At 40.9% G+C, this 21,543-nt stretch overlaps 3 protein-coding genes across 4 annotated transcripts in view; 1 reads left to right on the top strand and 2 right to left on the bottom strand.

Moving 5' to 3' along the window:
- The first annotated feature begins 2 nt into the window (after positions 1 to 2).
- rabggtb (Rab geranylgeranyltransferase subunit beta) lies at positions 3 to 7,261 on the top strand. Its single transcript, XM_035534177.1, has 9 exons — positions 3 to 236; positions 791 to 898; positions 2,754 to 2,951; positions 3,409 to 3,514; positions 3,650 to 3,702; positions 3,897 to 4,007; positions 4,131 to 4,256; positions 4,412 to 4,561; positions 5,409 to 7,261. The coding sequence occupies exons 1-9, from the start codon at positions 234 to 236 to the stop codon at positions 5,547 to 5,549; spliced, it is 996 nt and encodes a 331-aa protein (XP_035390070.1). The 5' UTR covers positions 3 to 233; the 3' UTR covers positions 5,550 to 7,261.
- A 2,207-nt stretch (positions 7,262 to 9,468) lies between these two features.
- On the bottom strand, positions 9,469 to 11,890 carry LOC113576488 (ankyrin repeat and SOCS box protein 17). Its single transcript, XM_027008580.2, has 3 exons — positions 11,736 to 11,890; positions 11,414 to 11,591; positions 9,469 to 9,675 (listed from the first exon to the last, which is right to left on the bottom strand). The coding sequence occupies exons 1-3, from the start codon at positions 11,888 to 11,890 to the stop codon at positions 9,469 to 9,471; spliced, it is 540 nt and encodes a 179-aa protein (XP_026864381.2).
- A 2,906-nt stretch (positions 11,891 to 14,796) lies between these two features.
- efna2a (ephrin-A2a) overlaps positions 14,797 to 21,543 on the bottom strand; it is a 46,625-nt gene continuing 39,878 nt past the window's right edge. Inside the window, exons 3-4 of one of the 2 annotated variants that reach the window (XM_027008537.2) lie at positions 17,368 to 17,433; positions 14,797 to 16,620 (exon numbers count right to left, since the gene is read on the bottom strand). In XM_027008537.2, the coding sequence (XP_026864338.1) occupies positions 16,493 to 16,620; positions 17,368 to 17,433 (194 nt within the window). In that variant the 3' untranslated portion in view covers positions 14,797 to 16,492. Of the gene's footprint in view, positions 16,624 to 17,367; positions 17,434 to 21,543 lie in introns of both variants that reach the window. The other variant, XM_027008536.2, reaches the window with a different exon arrangement.

Consider the following 21,543-nt stretch of genomic DNA (forward strand, 5'->3'; position numbering starts at 1 on the left):
AACTTGTAGGCATAACGACTCAAACAAAGGCTTTGATTTAGTATGTATTTTAACAGTGCCCGTACTGAACAGTGTATATACACTAAGCAACATACCTAACGTTCTCGAAAATGTAATGGAGTGGGGATATATGTCCCAAAGGGCTGCCGTAGATCGGGCGCTCTCCAATGACGCAAATAATTTGGGACGACTAGTCAGTTCGCTTAGTTACTTCCCACACCGGCGCCGTCAAAATGGTGAGTGATCAGCAGAATTTGCTTTTTACGTATTATAGATCATTAAATTGTTATAAGGCATTAAAATATTTGACCTAGGTCACTGAGTGCTAACACGTCTTGAATGTCCGACATGAGATATTTATACACCATACAATAGTATGCAAACCAACTTCATAACAGTTCAATGAGTAAGATGAGTGAAATACAGGGAATCTTACCTGCAGATCGCTAGCGAGCTAGTTAATTAGCCAACTTCTTTTTATTGCTGACTGTTTGAAGGAGACTGTATAGCTAATTAGAACCGTTCAGAATCCTTCTCGGATTTAGACCACATACCCGCTCTCAGCAGTGCATACCACGATGTCTAGAATGAGTCTTAACTGCCCGTTAGCCGTATCTGACATAACGTAATTATATTGTTGCCTTTATTTATGCTCCATAATAAAACTCCCATGGTTATTAATGTATAGTATGGTTGTCTTGAATTCCCTTCTAAGTGTTTCATGGCTAAATAAAGCAATGCATTTTCTCTGCATCTTTTTTTTTTTTTTTTTTTTTTTTTTGCCTTGTAGGGGACCCAGATAAAAGACGTGGTCATTAAGCCTGATGCTCCCAACTCTTTGATACTCGACAAACATGCAGACTATATTGCCGCCTATGGCTCTAAAAAAGATGACTATGTAAGTCTTGGTGAAATCAGGTGAACATTTGATGTCAGATTTATTTAATTAAGGGCTTCTATTAATTGCACTATTGGGCTCTGAGACAAGGCACCATTTTTGTAATGATTATTACTGCCACTGTTAGGCTCTATTTAGACTAATACAAATGAAACAAAGCCAGTTAAAATAAAGGAATCATAAAAGAGCATAATCAATAAAAGTATGATAGTGTTTGAGTGAAAAGGTTAGTCTTTAATCGAGATTTGAAAGATTAGATTACTGCCAGAAGATCTAATATTTTAAAAAAGATTATAATGATGGAAGAGTTCAAAAGAATAAACAGGAGCTATACCATGCTGAGCTGTGAATCTGAGAACATGGATTAAATGTTTAATACAGGAAGAGACAGGTAATCGGTGTAACTGATAAAGAACAGGTGTAGATCACTTTGTGTGTATCAGTACTCTAGCAGCAGAGGTTTGAATGTATTGAAGTTTGTTCAGTTAGCAGGAAGACTAGGAATGCATTAATATTGAATTTTCTTTGGCTGATACGATAACCAATAATTAGCACCTTGTTGTGACTAATGCCAATATTAATGACTGATATTTTTACCTGCATTTTTAAGCAAGTTCATGCTATAAATATGAAGTGCAATGGGTGTAATATGTAAGACAAACTGACAATGGATCATTAATTCATTTTACATAGCCATGTGTCAGGTAAATCAGACAGCACAATTATTGTAAACATACATAGCTCTTAACAGAAAGGGGAGCAAAAATAGTCTCATTACGTTTATTTTTTAACCTTTCTCAAATGTTAATATCCTACATTTCACTTGTTCTCATGACATCAGAGAAATACTGATTTAAAAATGGGCTGTTTTTGCATCTTAGATATGAACTGTATGGACAGGGGGAGTAAACAGTGTGTGTTGAAACCTTAACAATATTTAGATATTCAAAATTCTTTATTTCCATGATAGGTGGCCTTTAATTGCCATCTTTTGCCTTGATCTTTTTCAGGCATAAGAAAGCCTATGGCTGTAAACACCCCCGAAAATAATATAACTGCAGTACTACACAGTCACCAGCTACTTTGCTTAATGAGTAAAGAGCATGTCAAAATGATTGCAAGCACAGGTTGCATTTTGTGAAAGAAAACTAAGCATCCCTGATTATATTTTTTCTTAAAACTGTAATAATATACAATCAAGCCATAAATTAAACAGAAGGCTTAATCTATTGGATAGATTAACATAATCAATTATCAGCCAAAATTCCAGTATCAAACTGATGATGATAAATTCAAAATTGGCTTTATCTTTTTCTTTTCGTTTTTTTTTGTCTCTATGGGCAAATAATATATCAGCTACTGATGATCTATGCACCTCTAAGAAAAACCTATAAAAAGGGAACAGTCATTACAGTAGTCAATGCAAGAGCTGATTAAGGCATTTACTTGAACTTCAGCAATAATAATATTCAGAAAAGGGTGAAGATGGCCAGCATTATAAAATGAAAGAAATCAGATTTCGTGAGAGCTGAGAGATGGGACTGAAGAGGATGAGTAGACTCAATAAGGAAGCCAAGGTTTTTAACAGCCTGGGTGGGTTTAACAGCCACACCATCAATAGCAAAACTGGACAATTTAGAGACTTGGGACTTGGTGCCTACTAGGATAATTTTAGTTTTAATTGTGTTTAAGAAAATTTTAGTTCATCTAGAGTTTGAGGTCAGAGATACATGCAGTCAACACATGCACCAGGAAGGCAGTAGTAGACGTATTATTGGGAATGGAAAGTGGAATTGGTGATTGTCTACTCTCAGTGTTAGAGACTTGACAGAAAATTAAATCCTGTCCTCTGTAGGAATATACACTTTCAGAGTACTTGAGGATGAGTGGCATTTACTGGGGCCTGACTGTGATGGACCTGATGGGCCAACTTGACCGTATGAACCAAGAAGAGATCATAGACTTCATTAAGTCCTGCCAGCATGACTGTGGAGGCATCAGTGCCAGTACTGGCCATGACCCTCACCTGCTCTACACCCTCAGTGCTGTACAGGTCACACAATGCTCTAATGCAAAGCTTCTGCACTCTCGGGGATCCACTACACTGCACAGTTTCAAGTTTCCCCCACATCAACAATTCTGACCTAGCTCCTCAGTTTATTACCTAGCCACACATGAACTGCATAAGGTGTGTTGGGCAGGGAAAACGTAACACCAGTACATTCCCAGAACTGGAGTTAAGAACCCCTGTTATAAGTTTTCTTAAATCAGAAAGCAGGGTTGTTCACATACAGTTGTGGTGGGTTGCACAGATTAGTGGCTTTCCTGCTTACCAGATGCAGCTCATAAAGGCCTTTATAATTTGATAAAATACTTAACGTTGCAAGAATGGATTTTAACATCCATGCTTTAAGGCAACTATGACAAGTATGTTATCAAATTTCCTATATGTTTCTTCAAAATGGCAGTATATGAATAGACTTTTAATATTTTATAAAACCTTTTTCCAGATTTTGACATTGTATGACCGTGTTAAAGCCATTGATGTAGACAAGGTTGTGGACTATGTTAGAGGACTGCAGCAGGAAGATGGTTCATTTGCTGGAGACAAATGGGGTACCTTCTGAACTAATTCATTTAAACTGTTTTCTTGAATGAATGGTTTTTGGAATTTGTCTTTCTTTTAGAATCATGTGCAATTATGTGTTAGAAATAGTGATTTAACAGCATTTGGGTGTTTTTCCTTTGCAGGGGAAATAGATACCAGGTTTTCCTTCTGTGCAGTTGCAACCCTTGCATTGCTGGTGAGCTTCTTGTTTTGAGAAAATGCAAACCTCTGGGCCTTCAGTCTATGAAAATGAATTCAGCACACCAAGGAAGAGTGGAAAAAGGGCAAATTTATATTCCTTTGGGCTTTGGACATGTTTGGATGAGAATCATTTATCAGTGTAAGCCACTTTTAAAGATGTACCCATACATGTTGTGCATGACATTTCAGGGCAGACTGGATGCAGTGGATGTAGGCAAGGCAGTAGAGTTTGTCCTTTCCTGTATGAACTTTGATGGAGGATTTGGCTGCAGGCCTGGCTCTGAGTCTCATGCTGGGCAGGTGAGACCTATTTGGAGTCAGACACTGTTGAAATCAGTGTAAATCATGTATTATTAGAATTAGTCATCCATGGGCAATGTGTTTTTCTCAACTCACTTGTCTCCTCTGCATCTGTTCCTGCAGATTTATTGTTGCACAGGTTTCCTGTCTATCACAGGACAGCTCCATCAGGTCAATGCAGATCTGCTGGGCTGGTGGCTCTGCGAGAGACAGCTCCCATCCGGAGGCCTCAATGGGAGGCCAGAGAAGGTAAGCCAAAAAGAGTCGCCTTATTCTGAAGGCATCTGTTTTTGATGCTGTCAAACTTACTTTCTATGTTTTTGACATAAGGCTTTTTTTTCTGTGCTGCAGGGTGTAGTAACAGCTGTATCAAAGTTCTTTTTAAAAATTATTTTGCTTTTCAGCTGCCAGATGTCTGTTACTCCTGGTGGGTTCTTGCAGCTTTGAAAATCATTGGCAGAATTCACTGGATTGACAAAGCCAAGCTGCGAGCCTTTATCCTGGCTTGTCAGGATGAGGAGACAGGAGGCTTTGCTGACCGACCAGGAGATATGGTAACATTCAGATAACACTTAATCTGTTCTTATACTTTAGCTGAAGGTTATATCAGTATTATAGAAGATTATAGAAGTCATAGAAGATGGGTATTAGAATGGATATCACCTTTCTGTGGGGTTAATTCCCATCTGAAATGGTGTTCACAAGCTTTTCAGTTCTAGAGGTTTTTAGCTACATTGATGTCAGCAGTGTTTTTACTTGTTCAGGTGTAAATTAATGTTAAATTAATTTAACAGGAGGGTCAATGTATACATTTTCTAATACTTCTCTCTCAAAAATGATTTATTTTTTATTTATTTATTTTTTACACACACACACACACACACACACACACACACACACACACACACACACACACACACACACACACACACACACACACACACGTGTATATATAAATAAATTTTCCACTTGCCCTCCGCCTGGACTTTTTCCTTCAAGCTCGGGTCCTCAACCAGAGGCCTCCGAGCTTGAGAGTCATGTGTAGCTGTTCCCAGGACTGCGCACTTGAGTGAGTGAGTGAGTGAGTGAGTGAGTGAGTGAGTGAGTGAGTGAGTGAGTGAGTGAGTGAGTGAGTGAGTGAGTGAGTGAGTGAGTGAGTGAGTGAGTGAGTGAGTGAGTGAGTGAGTGAGTGAGTGAGTGAGTGAGTGAGTGAGTGAGCGAGCGAGCGAGCGTATGAGTTGTAATTGGAAGATTGTAAGCCTCTTTGGATAAAAGTATCAGCTAAATGCCAAATATTTAAATATATAACATGGAGAGAGAGTACAATATATATCAGATGTATTTTTTAAATGGTGTTTCTGTGACCCTAATCTGTCCACTGGCTTGTCATTTTACACACAGGTGGATCCTTTCCATACCCTGTTTGGTGTGGCTGGTCTGTCTCTGCTGGGGGATGAGCAAATTAAGCCTGTGAACCCTGTGTTCTGCATGCCAGAGGATGTCCTCCAGAGAATTGGCCTCCATCCAGACCTGCTGACTTAGGGCTATAGGCTAGGGAATTCACCAGAGCACAGTACTGCACAGATTAGTGTTTTTCTTGCTCTAACAAAAAAAAGTTTAATAAGGGTTTGATAATCATCAGATGAAAAGCAAATATGTTAAATCACAGAAAATGGTAATCTGTGTAGAGATGTGGCCCATCAAGATTGGCATTGGATGCACGGTTATAGATCCAGTCTACCAGTGTCTCTCCTTCTGTTCCCTGTTTATAGCCAGCTCTGCTAAAGGCCCTGTGGATCAGAGACATGACTGGGACGGTGCCAGGGAACCAGCTGCTAAAGGAAGGCTTTGGGTATTGCCCGTCACAGTAGTTCAGGGCTGTTCAAGTGCAGTTCTGCAGAGCCAAGTCATTGCATAGATTAGTGTTTTCCAGCCCTGACAATCCTGAATTATCTTATGAAAGACTTTAGCAGTTGGAAGAGGGAGAACACATGAAACGGGTCCGCACTGTGGTCTTGCAGGAGTGGACCTGGACACCCTTGGCACAGAAGTAGACACAAAGTATGAAGCAGGGTGCCCATACTCTATTGCTCTGTCCTGGAGGGTCAGAGCCTGTCACAGTTTTGTTTACTGCCTTGCCCACTAACACACCTGCTAATTTTGTAAATTAACTGATAAATTGAATGGGGATTGAGCAGGGAATACTGGCACTTCAGGACCTCATTGGGCACCCCTGGTATAGAGGGACCAGAGACTTTGGTTTTGTAAACTGTGCAGTTCTCTTTTAGTTGTGTGTCTTTTTTATGTATACAAGTTAGTAATGTTTGTATGGGCTTCATCTGTTTCAACTTAATTTACATGATTGCAGTGTTTAGAGATGTGTAAATCCTTTCCTAGGGCACTGAAGAAAACATTAAATTTATGTACTGCATCATGTGATTCAGATACAAAGTTTCAGTGGAGGGGCCTTATACTGTATCTGATGCTCTGTAAACACGTACATGTTATTGCATATTTAGAGGCATTCATTTCTGGACTGCAAATCCCAATGTCTAAGCCTGGAGTTTGTTATCTCTGGTAGTTAATTAAACAGCTAATGTTCCTGATTGGCCACTTTCTCATCACATCCGACTCCTAGGTAAAGGGTGTGTGGAAATTCTGCAGTACGTGGACCTTTAAGGATGTGATTTGAACAAATATGTTCTACAACTTAAATTGACAACCAGTTATTGCATTCCTAGATTGGATTTTGGCTTCATGGTCTGGAGTAGAATACCTCTAGCACTTGGTTCAACATGGATATTATGTATAAGACTGCTAAGGGTGTACAGTCACAAAGATTTTTGCAAGATTTTGCAAGTTTTAGAGATTTTTTTTGTCTGAGTTTGTGCATTACTTAAAATAATAACCTGTAAACTTGTTTCACTTATGTTTATCTCCAGTAGATGTTTGTGCTAAGTTAACTATGAAAGATATTCTGTGGTCATCCTTATGCTTGGTAAAGTCAAATCATCAATGCTTTATTCAGTAAATCTGCTACATTTTATCCAGTTAGCCTGAATCAGGGATTTTTGCAATGTGTACTCACACCAATATAACATGCAATAGCATTAAAAACAACACCCTAACTAAAATATAGTCCATATATCAAGTCTATAGCTAGTCATGGGGCTAATACGGTAGTGTGCATATGTATGGTGTGGCTACTGGATATTTTAATGGCAGTGTATGAATAAATGATGTCTGCAACTTCATCTTCCTGTGTCATAATGAAAGTTTAGACAGAATCATGTCTTCTGTAAAGATCCAAATCTTGTTACCAACAAGTAGTTCAGTTAAGGGAGTCTAAAAGAATCTAATTAGAACTAATTGTTCCTAAAAGTGAGCCCACCCGATGGTCATGGTCTCCTCAAAGCACCTATGCCTCATCTCTTGTGGAGATAAAAGGAAACGGGACTGGCAGAAACATTGTGCTCTGCATATAGAAGGTGTCTAAAAAGTATCTTTTAGAAGAGTTCTCATGACTTTTCTGCAGTGTTCAACTGAATTTGGAAAAAACTTTACAAATTCACTTTATTACATATTTTAGATTCTTAATCCCAAATAGTCAATAGTTTGATGTTTCTTGGTTAGACACAAAAGCAGATCAGAGGACAAATATATCTAAAAATTTCCCAGGTTTTTTTTTCCATTTAGATGGGCTTTGGTAGATGTACATGCAGTCAGGTTTTTTTTCCCAGTCTGTGGGAGAGCAGCAGAGCCGATACTCCTGGCAGAGCTATTGAGGCAAACCCAACTGTTGTTAGGGGACAGTGAAACCCTGCCGGAGCTCATCAGCTGCTTCCCCTGGAGGGAAGCGGACATGGCCCATCGCTGTGCATTTCATATGCTGTCCCATCCACGAACACAGATTTAAACTCTCCTGAATCTCATTTGGTGTAAAATCAGCATAGCAGCTTTTCCACATGAAAGACTCACAATGCAGTAACACAAAAACTACTGGATGTTTAAAACCAAAAAATGTGCACAGTATACAACCCATATGTGACTGGATAGCTACTTTGAATTTACATATGTATTCGGTTAAGCATATAGCCCTCACAGCCCCTTGTTTTTAAGGGGATTAAAAATAGTCTTATATGAAATGGCCACGTTTATGTTTTTTTGTAAATCCTTTGCAAATGACCCTAAGTCATCATAAGATGATCTTCCCCAGTGATGCTTTGCCAGGAGCAGCACGCTGCACTCTTCTTTTTCTACTCGTTTTTGGAGCATTTTGCCTTTGCTGTCATCAATAACAAGTAAGCCAGAGCTACTGGCAACCATATGTGAGTTGTCATTCTTACATATAGCTTTGGTTTAGCTTTGGATCAGGAGCAGAGCCGCTCCATTTTTTTCCACTGAATGTTCTTCTTTTGCTGTTTCATGCTGCCATTTCATGAGATTTTTAGCAAACCATGGCTTTGTAGCCTTGGCTTTCTCTTCTTGAGGCTTACTGATTTTCATCCTTTTTGTCACCTTGTGTTACTGTTCAGTTAATTAAGATGCACTGTAACATAATTCACATGTAGACAGTATCTGACTATTATATTAAGTGCTTGAATTTGAAAAAGACCATCAGCAATTTATGCAGTGTTTCTTAAGGTTTTGACAACTAGACATTTAGGAGTGGCATTTACAGCAGACAGGAGTGCACTTGTGCACTAGTACAAACACAAAGATCATACTGCTTACAGTATCAGTGTGGGGTAGATTTACAATTATATTCAGTAGTAAATTCAACTGTAAATCTTTGTACTCTGCCCATAAAAGGAATTCCACCCAAAGATCATTTTTCAAATTTGTCCCAATTGTCTGTAACATAAGAAGGGAATCATTATGTTCAGCAATATTTTATTAATATTTTACTCAGTTTTGACTGGACAAACCTCAAAGCCACATCATCTATAGATCAGGCGTGCCAGACTCCTGGAGGGCCATTTTGGTCGTTTCCCTGCTCAGATACACATGACTCAATTCCTCAGTTAATAGCCATCTTAGAGCATGGAAATGACCACACTGTGTTGGTCTCATGGACCAGAGATAAGCATTCCTGATTGCATCTAGTTCATCTGGTGATCTTAAGACAGATTCTTGTTTCCTTTAAAAGCAGGATGTAAGCATTGTCTACTTAGGTGTTCAACTCTTCAAAACATTCTCATTTATTCTGTGACCCTGAAAGCTAATTGTGAGGTGAGAATAGATTGTCCCAGACTCACTGGGCTGCCTCCCACGGATGACAGTTTTTTATTCACCAGGGGGTGTTTTAATCACTTTGTTAACAGGTTGCTCGGGGTGTGTGTGTGTGTGTGTGTGTGTGTGTGTGTGTGTGTGTGTGTGTGTGTGTGTGTGTGTGTGTGAGAGAGTGAGAGAGAGAGAGACAGAGACAGAGCAACCTCCCCCCCATAGTATGGAAGACCTGTCAGTACTTCAGATTGAGATAGTGCTGTAGATATGTGGGAAGAGGTAAGATCTTAATGGCATCTGGGAGGCCTCCTGTGAGCAACAGTCTTGCCCTCACAGACACTCTGCATAGGTGGGTGAGTTCGCAGGGCTCCTGGCAACGGTTGGTTGGAATACACAGCCTCCAGTCCTTCAACAAAGGAGTGTGGCCATAGGCTATCTGCATCTGAAGAAAAAACTCAAATCTGTAGTGTCCCACAATAACAAACAAGGCTGTGTGTTAGGACATGCATTCAAACTCCTATCTTTGTCATTAGACTTTGGCCGTATGACTGTTAACAACTATCAAAGCAGAGGTCTTGCAGAACTACACTATATTGCCAAAAGTATTCACTTGTCTGCCATCACAAACTTGAGTGACATCCCAATCTTAATTCATAGGGTTTAATATGATGTCAGCCCACTCTTTGCAGCTATAACAGCTTCAGCTCTTCTGGGAAGGCTTTCCACAAGGTTTAGGAGTGTTTCTGGGAATTTTTGGCCATCCTTCCAGAAGCGCATTTGTGAGGTAAGACACTGATGTTGGACAAGAAGGCCTGGCTTACAGTCTATGCTCTAATTCATCCCAAAGGTATTCTATCAGGTTGAGGTGCAAGCCAGTCAAGTTCTTCCACACCAAACTCGCTCATCCATGTCTTTATGGACCTTACTTTGTGCACTGGTTGGAACAGGAAGGGGCTATCCCCAAACTGTTCCCACAAAGTTGGGAGCATGAAATTGTCAAAGATCTTGGTGTGCTGAAGCATTAACAGTTCCTTTCACTGGAACTAAGGGGCTGAGCCCAACTCCTGAAGAATAACCCCACACCTATAATCCCCCCTCCACCAAACTTTACACTTGGTACAATGCAGTCAGACAAGTGCTGTTCTCCTGGCAACCCCCAAACCCAGACTTGTCCATTGGATTGCCAATTGTGCTACACTGTTTGCACTTGTGTAGCATGTCTGTTGCACTGTCATTTTTATGTTGCACCATAGTCCTGGAGGAACATTGTCTCATTTTTGTTGTATACTTGTATATAGCTGAAATGACAATAAAACCTCTTGAACTGAACTTGAACTTGCCAGACAGAAGCATGATTCATCACTCCAGAGAACATGTCTCCACTGCTCTAGAGTCCAGTGGCAGCATGCTTTACACCAGCGCATCCGATGTTTGCATTGTGCTTGGTGATGTAAGGCTTGGATGCAGCTACTCAGCCATGGAAGCCCATTCTATGAAGATCTCTACGCACTGTTCTTGAGCTAATCTGACGGCCACATGAAGTTTGGAATTCTGTAGCGATTGACTCTGCAGAAAGTTGGTGACCTCTGCGCACTATGCACCTCAGCATCCACTGACCCCACTCTGTCATTTTACGTGGCCTACCACTTCGTGGCTGAGTTGCTGTCGTTCCCAAACACCTTCACTTTGTTATAATACCACTGACAGTTGACTGTGGAATGTTTAGTAGCGAGGAAATTTCATGATTGGGCTTGTTGCACAGGTGGCATCCTATCACAGTAACATGCTGGAATTCACTGAGCTCCTGAAAGTGACCCATTCTTTCACAAATGTTTGTAGAAGCAGTCTGCATGCCTAGGTCCTTGGTTTTATACCCTGTGGCCATGGAAGTGATTGGAACACCTGAATTCAATGATTTGGATGGGTGAGTGAATACTCTTGGCAATATGGTGTAGCTCAGACACAGTTGTGAACTGCAAGTTACATCTTAGATGACAACTGGTTCTCCTTGCTACAAGGTATGTTAAAGAAAAACACACACATTTGCAAGGAATGTGGTTTTCATAGACATGCTGACCCTAACCTCTGTCAGTGATAGAGATGTATTTGAGCACTCTGAAACACAGCACCATGCATTCCTGCATGTGACTGATGATACCATCATGGTTGTGGACGTTTACTGTCTCCTCCAAGCTGGACGGATGGAAGAGGATGGAGATAACGACGTACAAAGGTCTCCTCTCGCACTCCGGCATGCCGTACTGGAACAGACCTTTCAGTATGTCACACTGAAGATTCCGTGCTATAAGCATAAGAGGAGTGACGCCACTTGGAGGGCTGTATCTTGGACTAATTGACCTAAAGTGAAAGAAAAAAGGTTAAACAGATGATTAAGAATGATAGTACTGTGATGAACCAGATTTGGACTGTGGAGCCTGAGATGGACATTAAGAAAGCCCTTCATTTAGTTTTTTTGGACCATATACTTGTTTTAGTTTCTACCTCCACACAATGGCCAAATGATTCGTTTGGTCGGGCAGATACACAGACGTCATTACCATCTGCTTCCTGACAATATCTGCGTGCTTTCTGCGCACAAAAACCCAGTAGAGAATGAAGTTGGCATAGACGTTGATGAATTCAATGTAGAGCCGCATGTCCAGGCGCACATGAGCAGTCTTTGTAAAAGTAATGAAGTCCAATATAAAGGAATCGAATTCCTCTGCTGTAGCATTACTCAAGATAGTCCCGAGCGATTTATAGATCCGCGGTTCATATGTTTCAGAACGCCACTGCTCCGGAAACCGATAAAGCGGTTTTCTGACAACACGTGACATCAAACGAAGAAAAATATTTTCACTTTGATCATCTTCACCAGCCGACATTTGCTGTTGCGGCCAGATAATGTAATGATTTCCACGACTTATCTAATTTAACCAAGAACATCATTATTACGTAAATAACGATCTTTTAAACAACACGCATATAAACTCGCGCTTGTACGCTACTGATCATTTATAGGATCATTTATATATATATATATATCACTTAGTCTTAACTGATCATTTATTGGGTGCTCTGAACGCTTTAGAACAAAACCAGAACGTTTCCCTCTCAGAATTATTTGTCTGTCTTTTTCAAAAAAATCACCAATATTTCAAATGAAACTGTAATCCATAATGAACTACACGAGGCCGCATCTTGGACGCCACTGGCGCTGACTTTAACGTAATGAATTTCAATGGTGTCCTGCATGTCAGTGGCGAAGCCACATGGCTGACACAGGGTGGCAGCTTCCACCGTAGAAAAAAAGCCTTCCCACCGAAGTTGCCACTCCAGTTCAAAACCTAAAATTAAATAATATAAATAAAGTACTGCTTTTTAAACTATCGTGCAAAACTATTAGCAAAAAAATATATACCAGTTTCGCATTGTCATTGGCTAAGAAACATTTTTGAAAGGCAGTAAGGACGTTTTTTAAGTGGCCTACTCCACCACTCCATTTGTGTGTCCTTGCTTGCCATGTTAAACGTTGTTTCCGCGTAAAAGATATAATCATAATATAGTGTACTGTGATTACCTTCCGCATTCGAGTAGATGTTATATAGGATTAATTCCTGTCCCAATATTTATAGTTCTTGAAGTATGCACGCTGTTCACTGATCAACGTGTTAAGCCGATTGATCAGTCATGATTATTATACCAATCTAAGTACCAGTAATATGAAATAACATAACTAGTTACATTGGTCCAAATGTCAAGCCAGTACAGTAATGCCATTATATGCCCATTAATTTTACAGGTAAAAATCATATTCTGCAGATGCAGCTTTGCCCTAATTAATTAGGACCCTTATTGTGTTCTTACCACCCCATGTATAAAATCCTGGAAACACCATTGATGCACGCGTCCGTCAAATGTTACTGCCATTTTCCCCTCTATAGTCCTGAGCAATCGCCCAAAGAGTTGTTCAGCACAGTACATAAATCATTCATCGTTGTTTGTCTGTTTTCGGACAATTTGTGGCCTCCTTTGTGGAGCTGTGAAAGTGGTTAAAAACTGGCGTGGTTCATTAAGTTTTGTCCTACATGATATTATTAAAGTTATAGTGAGGAGTGGACTTTAGATTTCAGAGACATCAGCGTTGTCGCCTTGCCAGATTTAATTCTCTACAGACCTCCAGAGTCATCTGAGCCTTTCTCCAATCTTAAATCTAAGACATTACTTACTGACTAAGGGTGATGCAGGACGGTTTGCTTTCAAGTGTCACATATCAGTTTTATATCACTTTTCAACTTGTTGAATTTCCTTTTTGAGCAAAAATATCGACCTCAAATAACCCTGGTGAAATCGTTTTCGGCCCAAAACATTTCAGTTGTTAATCGTTTTTTGTTTTGAGTAGGCATTTATCAAATTATCGCTTATCGAGGTGCTCGATATCACCATTCGCGTGTGAATCCTTGTTCTACACACTTTGCTGGGTACAAATTACTTAAGCACTGAGAGACAGACTGCATTAAAACGTGTGCCATTAAAGAGAAGGTTAGGCCTAAGTATTAGGAATAGCGAGTGCCAAAGGCAATCAGAAAGAGTAAACGACCATTCATATTTGCGCTCCTATCTACGCTATGACGGTCTATTTAACTAAGGATCGATAGTGGCATTTAGCATAGGTTATTTAGTGCATTATAAGGAACCGTAGTTGTTTTCGAGTTGCAATCACAAGGGGGCAGTAGATGTCCATTACGTGGCACAGGGAACTTCGGGTATGCTCTCTCTCTCTCTCTCTCTCTCTCTCTCTCTCTCTCTCTCTCTCTCTCTCTCTCACACACACACCCCACAACCAATGCTTTTGGGTGCATATAAGAATAGCTCTAATATAATGTAAACCTGAAAGAAAAACGGCTGTGTCAAGAGCAGCAGTAGCAAACACAGCATTGCAGCAGTAATACATGTTTAACTTGGTTTATAGACAGACACTGCTTTCTCAAGCACAAAGCTGTAAGACCGTTTCCCCATATTTCTACCAGAAATCACAGGATAAGAGATCTTCCTTGAGATGTTTTACCAGGCCTCCAGCTGCAAGTCACTCTACACTGATCACCTGGATAAAGATTATCTACAGAGTGTCTTTTCTAGGAGGTGGCCTGAAACATTCCTTGCCAATGTATTACAGGCTACACTGCATAAAATATTCAAACAGGACCTTCACATTTTCTGGGACCAGCCAGACCACGACCCCTCATCTAACATCTGAGTGAATAGGCCAACCACAAGTGTGACTCAAGCATATTTTACCTACATCAAAGCCACTGACTGAGGGTTGAGTCATACTATGCGATACAGCTTACATATGAAACGGAAATGTCAAAGTGCAAATATTTTAATAATAACTTATTCTAATTAATTTTTTTTTCAAGTTACAAGCACTCATTACTAGCTGTAAGAGTGTGTTAGATTGATGGGTTCTGTAACATTGCACTTTGATATTGAAACTTCAGCAGGTTGGCATCTAAAATTCACTATCATGAATATGTTTAATCCAAGGTAGGTAAAAAAAAAAGGTTAAAATGAAGAACATACAACATAATAGGGGAAATGAAATCTCTATATGATGCAGAGAAAATGTCAAACAAAACACAGCCTTTTACAGTACAGCTCAGTATTAAGAAAAAAGATTTTGTATCCAGAACAACATAATAGTTAACAACAAATATATTTTATATAGTCTAGGCCCAATATGGTTTTAACCATGACATACAAATAGATTAGCTTGATCTAAAACCATGTTTAGTCCATGACCTGATCTCTCATCCTGAGTTTACAGCTCAACAAAACTAATAAATGCTTGAGTTCACCATTTACAGCATCTTGTAGACAAAATGCTTTATTTTCATTTTCTCCATTTCAGTACTTTACTGCAGTTTGACAAAAAAAGTTGGCTGTACAAAATGTCACATGAGAAAGAGGACACTATTTGGATGAACGTCGACACATTGCCTTTTTACATACTGAATCGTTGGATAGGAGCACAATGACAGAGGTGTTTGGGAGAGCCACTTTCACTGCCTGCTGACTCACCACTGGATCGTCAGTCAAGACACTAAAACCATTGCCCATATCACATGAATAATTGATGCTGCTTTTAAATGCTACAAAAATAACATGAAATAGAATACAAAAAAAAATCCCACTCCAATTTCCCCTGCTGATTCTCATGCAGTCTCATTACTTCAGCGATTTTCACATTAAATGGAGACATGTCCCCGCACTCTTCCTCAAACACAATCATTTTTGGTTAGCATTTCACTCTTCCTTGCTACCAGTAGAACCCAGGGTGTGGTGTGAGAATGTGGAGGCTTTGTAGGGTTGAGCTGCAGTGGGGTCTGACCGGTACTGACCGTGCTGATTGCAGAGCTTTCTGGTACCTGCTCCCTCCCTAGGTTCGATGCGTGCCGTCACAGCTTTCAGGTGACTGCAGCGAGCGATGACATTCCGCTGCATCCGATAAAATCTCTTATCAGCAAAATCAGGGGTGACGGCAGGGAGTCAGTAGCGTGGCTTGAGAGTCTGAGAGGATTAGTTCATTTTTTCCACCGATAAAAATATATAATTGTTATTGTAACAAGATCAGTTTTATTCCTTCACAGTGTTTCACATGCACGTGAATAGTCTACAGCTATAGGTGCTGGTTCATAAAAACAAGATCTCTTCCATTCTTTCAACTGCTAATGCAGAGAAAAAGGTAAAAATATGTCCTTTGGCATCATCTGTCATAGGGAGACTAAGCTCTGTGTCAGGCTAAAGAGGGTCAAAGTATGGAATGACATCAAAATACAGCCTTTCTAGGAACCTAAGTCACAACATAGGTTTTTTTGCAATCTTCCCCTACCTGCTGGATCCTGGACAATAAACTGACACATGGACATATGCTTTGCTTACAATTAAAATGCAGACTAAATGCCAAAGTCACATTCCTCAACAGGTTCCCTCAAGCATCCAAATATCACTAGAGCTGCAGCTCAACCAGTAGGTCACTTTCCCTGTGGAAAGCTTGAGAGGGGAGCAGGTGTCTCTGTCCTCCATCTGGGTCCTTGCCAGCAGAGCGCTCTGGCCTGCTTCACCGTTGTCCATTTCCAAGGCTCTGCTTGCGTTAACCTGTGGACCAGTAGGCTGGCTGAGAGGGTTTCCCTGAGGGGTTGAGGGAGCAGTGGCAGGGTGATCGGCAGGTTGGAAGGCAAGGGCCGCTGCTGCACCTCCTACAGGTGGGGCAGCAGCAAAGCCAGCGTGCAGGCCAGCAGTGGCAGGCCGGTGGACCCGGGACCCTCTTCCCAGTGTCCGGGGCTCCAGTCTGTCAGGAATGGCTCTGGAGACTCGTAGCCTGAGCCATCTGAAACACATGAGCAGAAAGAGACAGCACGAGGAAAGGAACTGCTGGGAAACACACACCTTTTCTCACAGCAGCAGTGGGGGCAGAACGCTGACCTAATTATAGTTTAATTACTGAGACGGAGGATCTTGCACACAGCTCACTTGAGTACTGCACACTCTATTGCTGTAGATCCTGAGGTTCTGTTAGATGTGTGCTGAAACATTTAAAAGGCCATCATGAAGGATTTTTCTCTTTGTGTGTGTGTGTGTGTGTGCGCGTGTATGGGGCAAGTGTTCCATTTCATTGACCGAGCACTGACAGACACATCATTAGACACTAAAGGCAGCCACTCTCAAAACAGTTCTCTGAAGCAGAGGTGGAAGTGTGTAGGCGTTTAAGAACTGAACTCCCAACAGTGGCCACAAGTTAACAAAGAGTTTTCAGTCAAAATAAATCCTTAAGGAGAAATCACCCCTCATGTCTTTTATGCTCACTGACTATATTTGAGGTGTGAGTGTTATAGATCTTAGCCAAACATTTGCTATATATAAAAAATATACATAAATATAAGTGCAACATATGTTAAATATGCACAAGGAGATATTATTAGAGTTATTTATATGCAAGGCAGCTGTATCTAACAGCAGATCAGAATATACACATATATTCACAACACATATACACATACTGTATTTGGATAATAAAATTTTTTTTCCACTATGGGCATGTCCATGAAGGAAAAGAGCTGAAGCAGTAACTTACTTGTTGGCTTCACGTAAACCTTCAGCTTCAAACAAGGTTTTCCAGCATGGTTGGGGTGTGGAGAGGCTGAGGGGAGGAGAGGGTGAAAGAGGAAAAGAATAAATTCCACTCATGAAATAAGCATTTAACCCACTGTTGAATCCAGTTAGAAAAGCTGGAACTAGAAAAGTTAGAAGTAATGATTTTTAATGAGTCTATATCCCAACTCTGGACTGGGTTCTCAGAGTTTCTTAAGACTGAGACTCTGTTTGACCTCTTGATGTCCAAGACAAGAAGAAAGTCTGATATTTGCTCCTTCAGGGGGAAATTGCTCTGACCTTCTCTGACTCTGGTGCCGTCATTTACAATGGCCTGTCACGCTCGGTTTTCCCATAGCAAATTACTCCCCAGAGCAGCCGCTGACCTGAGAGCACGGAGCAGATCGCCCCCATCGAGTCGACCAGCTCTTACCCATTATGTGCCATCAGTCTAGTCGAGTATCAACAGTGCTCATATGCCCCCTCGTCAATAGACATAACAATTCTCTCCATGACATTCCCGCCTCGCAATGCTGAGTGTTGCCAGGCAGGTGCTGTGAGAGACTGAGGTGAATAGATGGATTTGGCAAAGCCGACACGCATGCTCTCATGAGCAAAGGAATGCATATATTTATGATGCTGTCAGGATGTGGCAGTAAATATCATAACCAGTGCATCCTTGAGTTTCTCATCCTCAGACTGGATTCCCCTGCCAAAACAATTTCTCTTCATGCCATGAGCCACCCCCTCTCAAAAAAACCCAAAAACAAAACAAAAACAATGACCCTCCCCAAGGGTCATTGTGCATTCCTGCACCGGATCCTAGGTTCATTGAGGATCACCCAACCTCGACCGATGGCAGCAGTGTGGAAGATGCCTGTCAAGATGTCATCACGGCCGATCAATACTGGCGGAGAGACGTGGAGATGGACGTGCTCTTTTATCAGCAAACAATCGAAAGGCGGCCCCATCTCCCACCCTGATAACCCCTCCAATCCATTGCTGCTCAACTGCCGCCTGTCTGCCCCACCCGACACTGATCCCCCAGGGGCTGTGACAGCCACAGTGCGGCTGGTGTCTAAACAATCCTCTGTAGGACATGCATTGCTGATGAATGGAGGTGACTGTAGGGAGGGGGGATGGGAGAGCTCTTCCCAGCTTCTCCCTCAGCCTGAAACAAAAGCCTTAACAATGTCAGGCCTGGCTAAGATCTGACTCTAAGGCATTAAAAACAGTTTTGTGGGGAACAGAGTGCAGGCGGCTGCTGAAGGCTATCTTTGAACTTTTTGTCCACTCTTTGTGTTGTTGTCTTTGTCTCTTGCTTTCGGAAGGAGACAAGACTGTCAGACGTGGATGATAAGCAGCACAACACCCTGCCGATCTAATAGGGGTGTGAAACGCCACCTCTCAACTCCAATCTGCCTTTTTGAGTCTGAGCCGTCACTCAAGTGGAAACTCAGCACTCGCGAAAGAGCCAAGTAGGATGTACGTCCATGTCTGTAGGAGGAAAAACTTGTCTGGTGGCTTTAAAAATACTGAGGTGAGGTTGTGGATACAGCGACTCCTTTGCTTGGACCTTCAGAGCTGCCTCTCTCCATACTGTACCCAGAAATCACAGGGGGTTCCCAGCCCTTCTGCGCTACCTATGTCATGAACCATAATCACCATCCAAAGTATGGCTTTGCTTGGCATGCTGTGTTATGTCCGAGTACCTTATGGTCCTGTCATGTTATCTTCTTCTAATGGTTTGGTGGGAAATTCAGAACAAAGTCAAATATATCAGTTTTATGTCTCCATGTTTTGTACACATATTGATGAACCAAATTGTGTCTTTAGAAAGGACATTAACCCCAGTGATTAATAGACAATAGAATGAAACAACTGAATCTCTGTGAGGTTAATGGAATGTGATTGCTGAAGCCATTTGTACTGGACACTAATAACACTATAACATTCCCAACCTTATTATTCATAACCTGACAATCTCTCTGTGTTTCTTGCTCTAAGGCTGTTTCTCATTCCAGTAGTTAATGCCCGTCTTCTTGCATCAGACTGTGACCTTGCTTTGCTATTTATGTTGCTTCACTGAAACTGCAGCCTGAATTTACATCAGAGGCCTCAATATCGTGGTAAAGTACTAGACCTGAATTAAAGGAAAACAACCCAAATACGCTAACATGGCTAGACCAAGTGAAAACTAATAATCAGTATGACATGACTGGCCAGTCATTAGGAGAGAAGTGATGTCTGTTCATTGTAAGAGAAGTGACCTTTCACTGTAAGAGAAGTGATCTCCATTCATTATGAGTGATGTGATCTCCATTCATTGTAAAGGGTGATCTCCAGTCATTATGAGAGAAGTGATCTCCATTCATTGTAAAGGGTGATCTCCAGTCATTATGAGTGCAGTTAGGAATTTTGTTTTAGTCTTGGTTGAATGTGTTCCATGCACCAATGGACCTGATTCAAATCACCAGGTAATTGTCAGCCCATTTCATGCACTGAGGCAGGTGTGTTAGAGCACCGAGAACATGAAAATGTGTGGTGTGTGGGATCCCCCGGGAGAGCACTGGGAACTGCTGCTTCAAGTTTTATTTATACAGCCTGACAGCCTTCATTTTATTTACAGAGCCTGACAGAACATTCAGCTTGACACGTGTCTGTCAAAGCAGTCCAAGGTTGTTATTGTGCAGTCCCATGTGGTTCATTGCTAAAGTCACTACTGTTCTCTCTTGAATGCCTGCCAGCTAGAAAACTAATTCAAATATAAGTCCTACACGAACATAGTACACACGACACGCAATTATACTCACCAGACACCAGACATTCAAAAGAGCTACAGTGCACCTACACTCACACTATTTGAGTGGCAGACCATTCTCAACACAACAGTGACAATGTCTTCACTGTGACATGGTAATAGGTGTTGTGCTGGTATGAGTGTATGTGCCAGAGTATTTCTTGAGTTTTCATTTGTTGCCAATAGCTGCTGAGTTGAATGTATCCATCTAACAGTGGTTCTCTTGTCAGAAACTGACCATTGACAAAGAATTGGGGGTTGGCTAATTGTGCATTGCAACAGACATGCTAATTGCACACACACAAGGTGTTTAACAAAGAAAAGTTTCAAATAAAGTGCTTGTGACATATTTGTACATCTGTAAAGTTTCCCCCCAGTTATTATTTATAGCCTTTACACTGAAGGTCAAATTACTTTTTTCTACTTTAGTCAGGAAAGTGGAAATCATGATATACCAGTTCAGTATCAAACTGACTACAAAATCCAGCTCCTCACATATAAATTTCTGCAGGGCCATGTTCTAAAATACCTCCTGGATATGCTACTTCCTTACCAGCCTACATGAAATTTAAGATCAAGCAAATCTGGATCACTTCTTTCAATGAGAATATAGAGCGACAGCGCTGCTCCACTGCTGAGGATCTGTAAGATTCATCTTGCGTCTGACGACCCCTCATACATATCTCCTTCATTCACAGCCTCCCAGCACTTTATCCCATCATTTTGATGTTATCTACATTATTGATTTCTCTATATGAGTTATCATATTGATTTCATTATAAGAATGTCCTTACGCAGTTTCTTGTACCATTGTTTTTATTTTTTTTTTATTAAACTGTGTTCAAATCTTGTTGTTCTCTCTCTCTCTCTCTCTCACTCTCTCTCTCCTTCTTACTTATGTGCTAAGCTTTCACATCTGGCATTAACATGCATCCTGCTTGATCCGATGATAATTGGACAGTGCAAAGTACACAGAGACACATTGAACAGTCCAATGTGTCTCAGAGACTCATTGTGATTTGATTATTCAAACATTTGGATATGGTCTGAGATGCATTTAACCACATGGCATTTGTAGTGTGAATGCAAAAGTGTACCAACAACAGAGGACTGCTTAATTGACTGTGTCTCTGTCATAGCCAGAAAAAGCATTAATCATTGCAAGGCTGGAAACTATCCTATTCGATCCACTGCCAGGCTAATTTATAATGGCGATGCCCATGTTTCAACATTAGTTTCAGCATCAAGATGCCTTATCTACATTTAGGACAAGGGCTCTACATAATAAATGTGACATAATAAATGTGCACCTTTCCTCCAGCAAAAATGACATTCGAAATCCAATCACAAGTGGTAACA

This window comes from Electrophorus electricus, chromosome 15, assembly GCF_013358815.1.
Source record: "Electrophorus electricus isolate fEleEle1 chromosome 15, fEleEle1.pri, whole genome shotgun sequence".
Lineage (NCBI taxonomy): Eukaryota > Metazoa > Chordata > Actinopteri > Gymnotiformes > Gymnotidae > Electrophorus > Electrophorus electricus.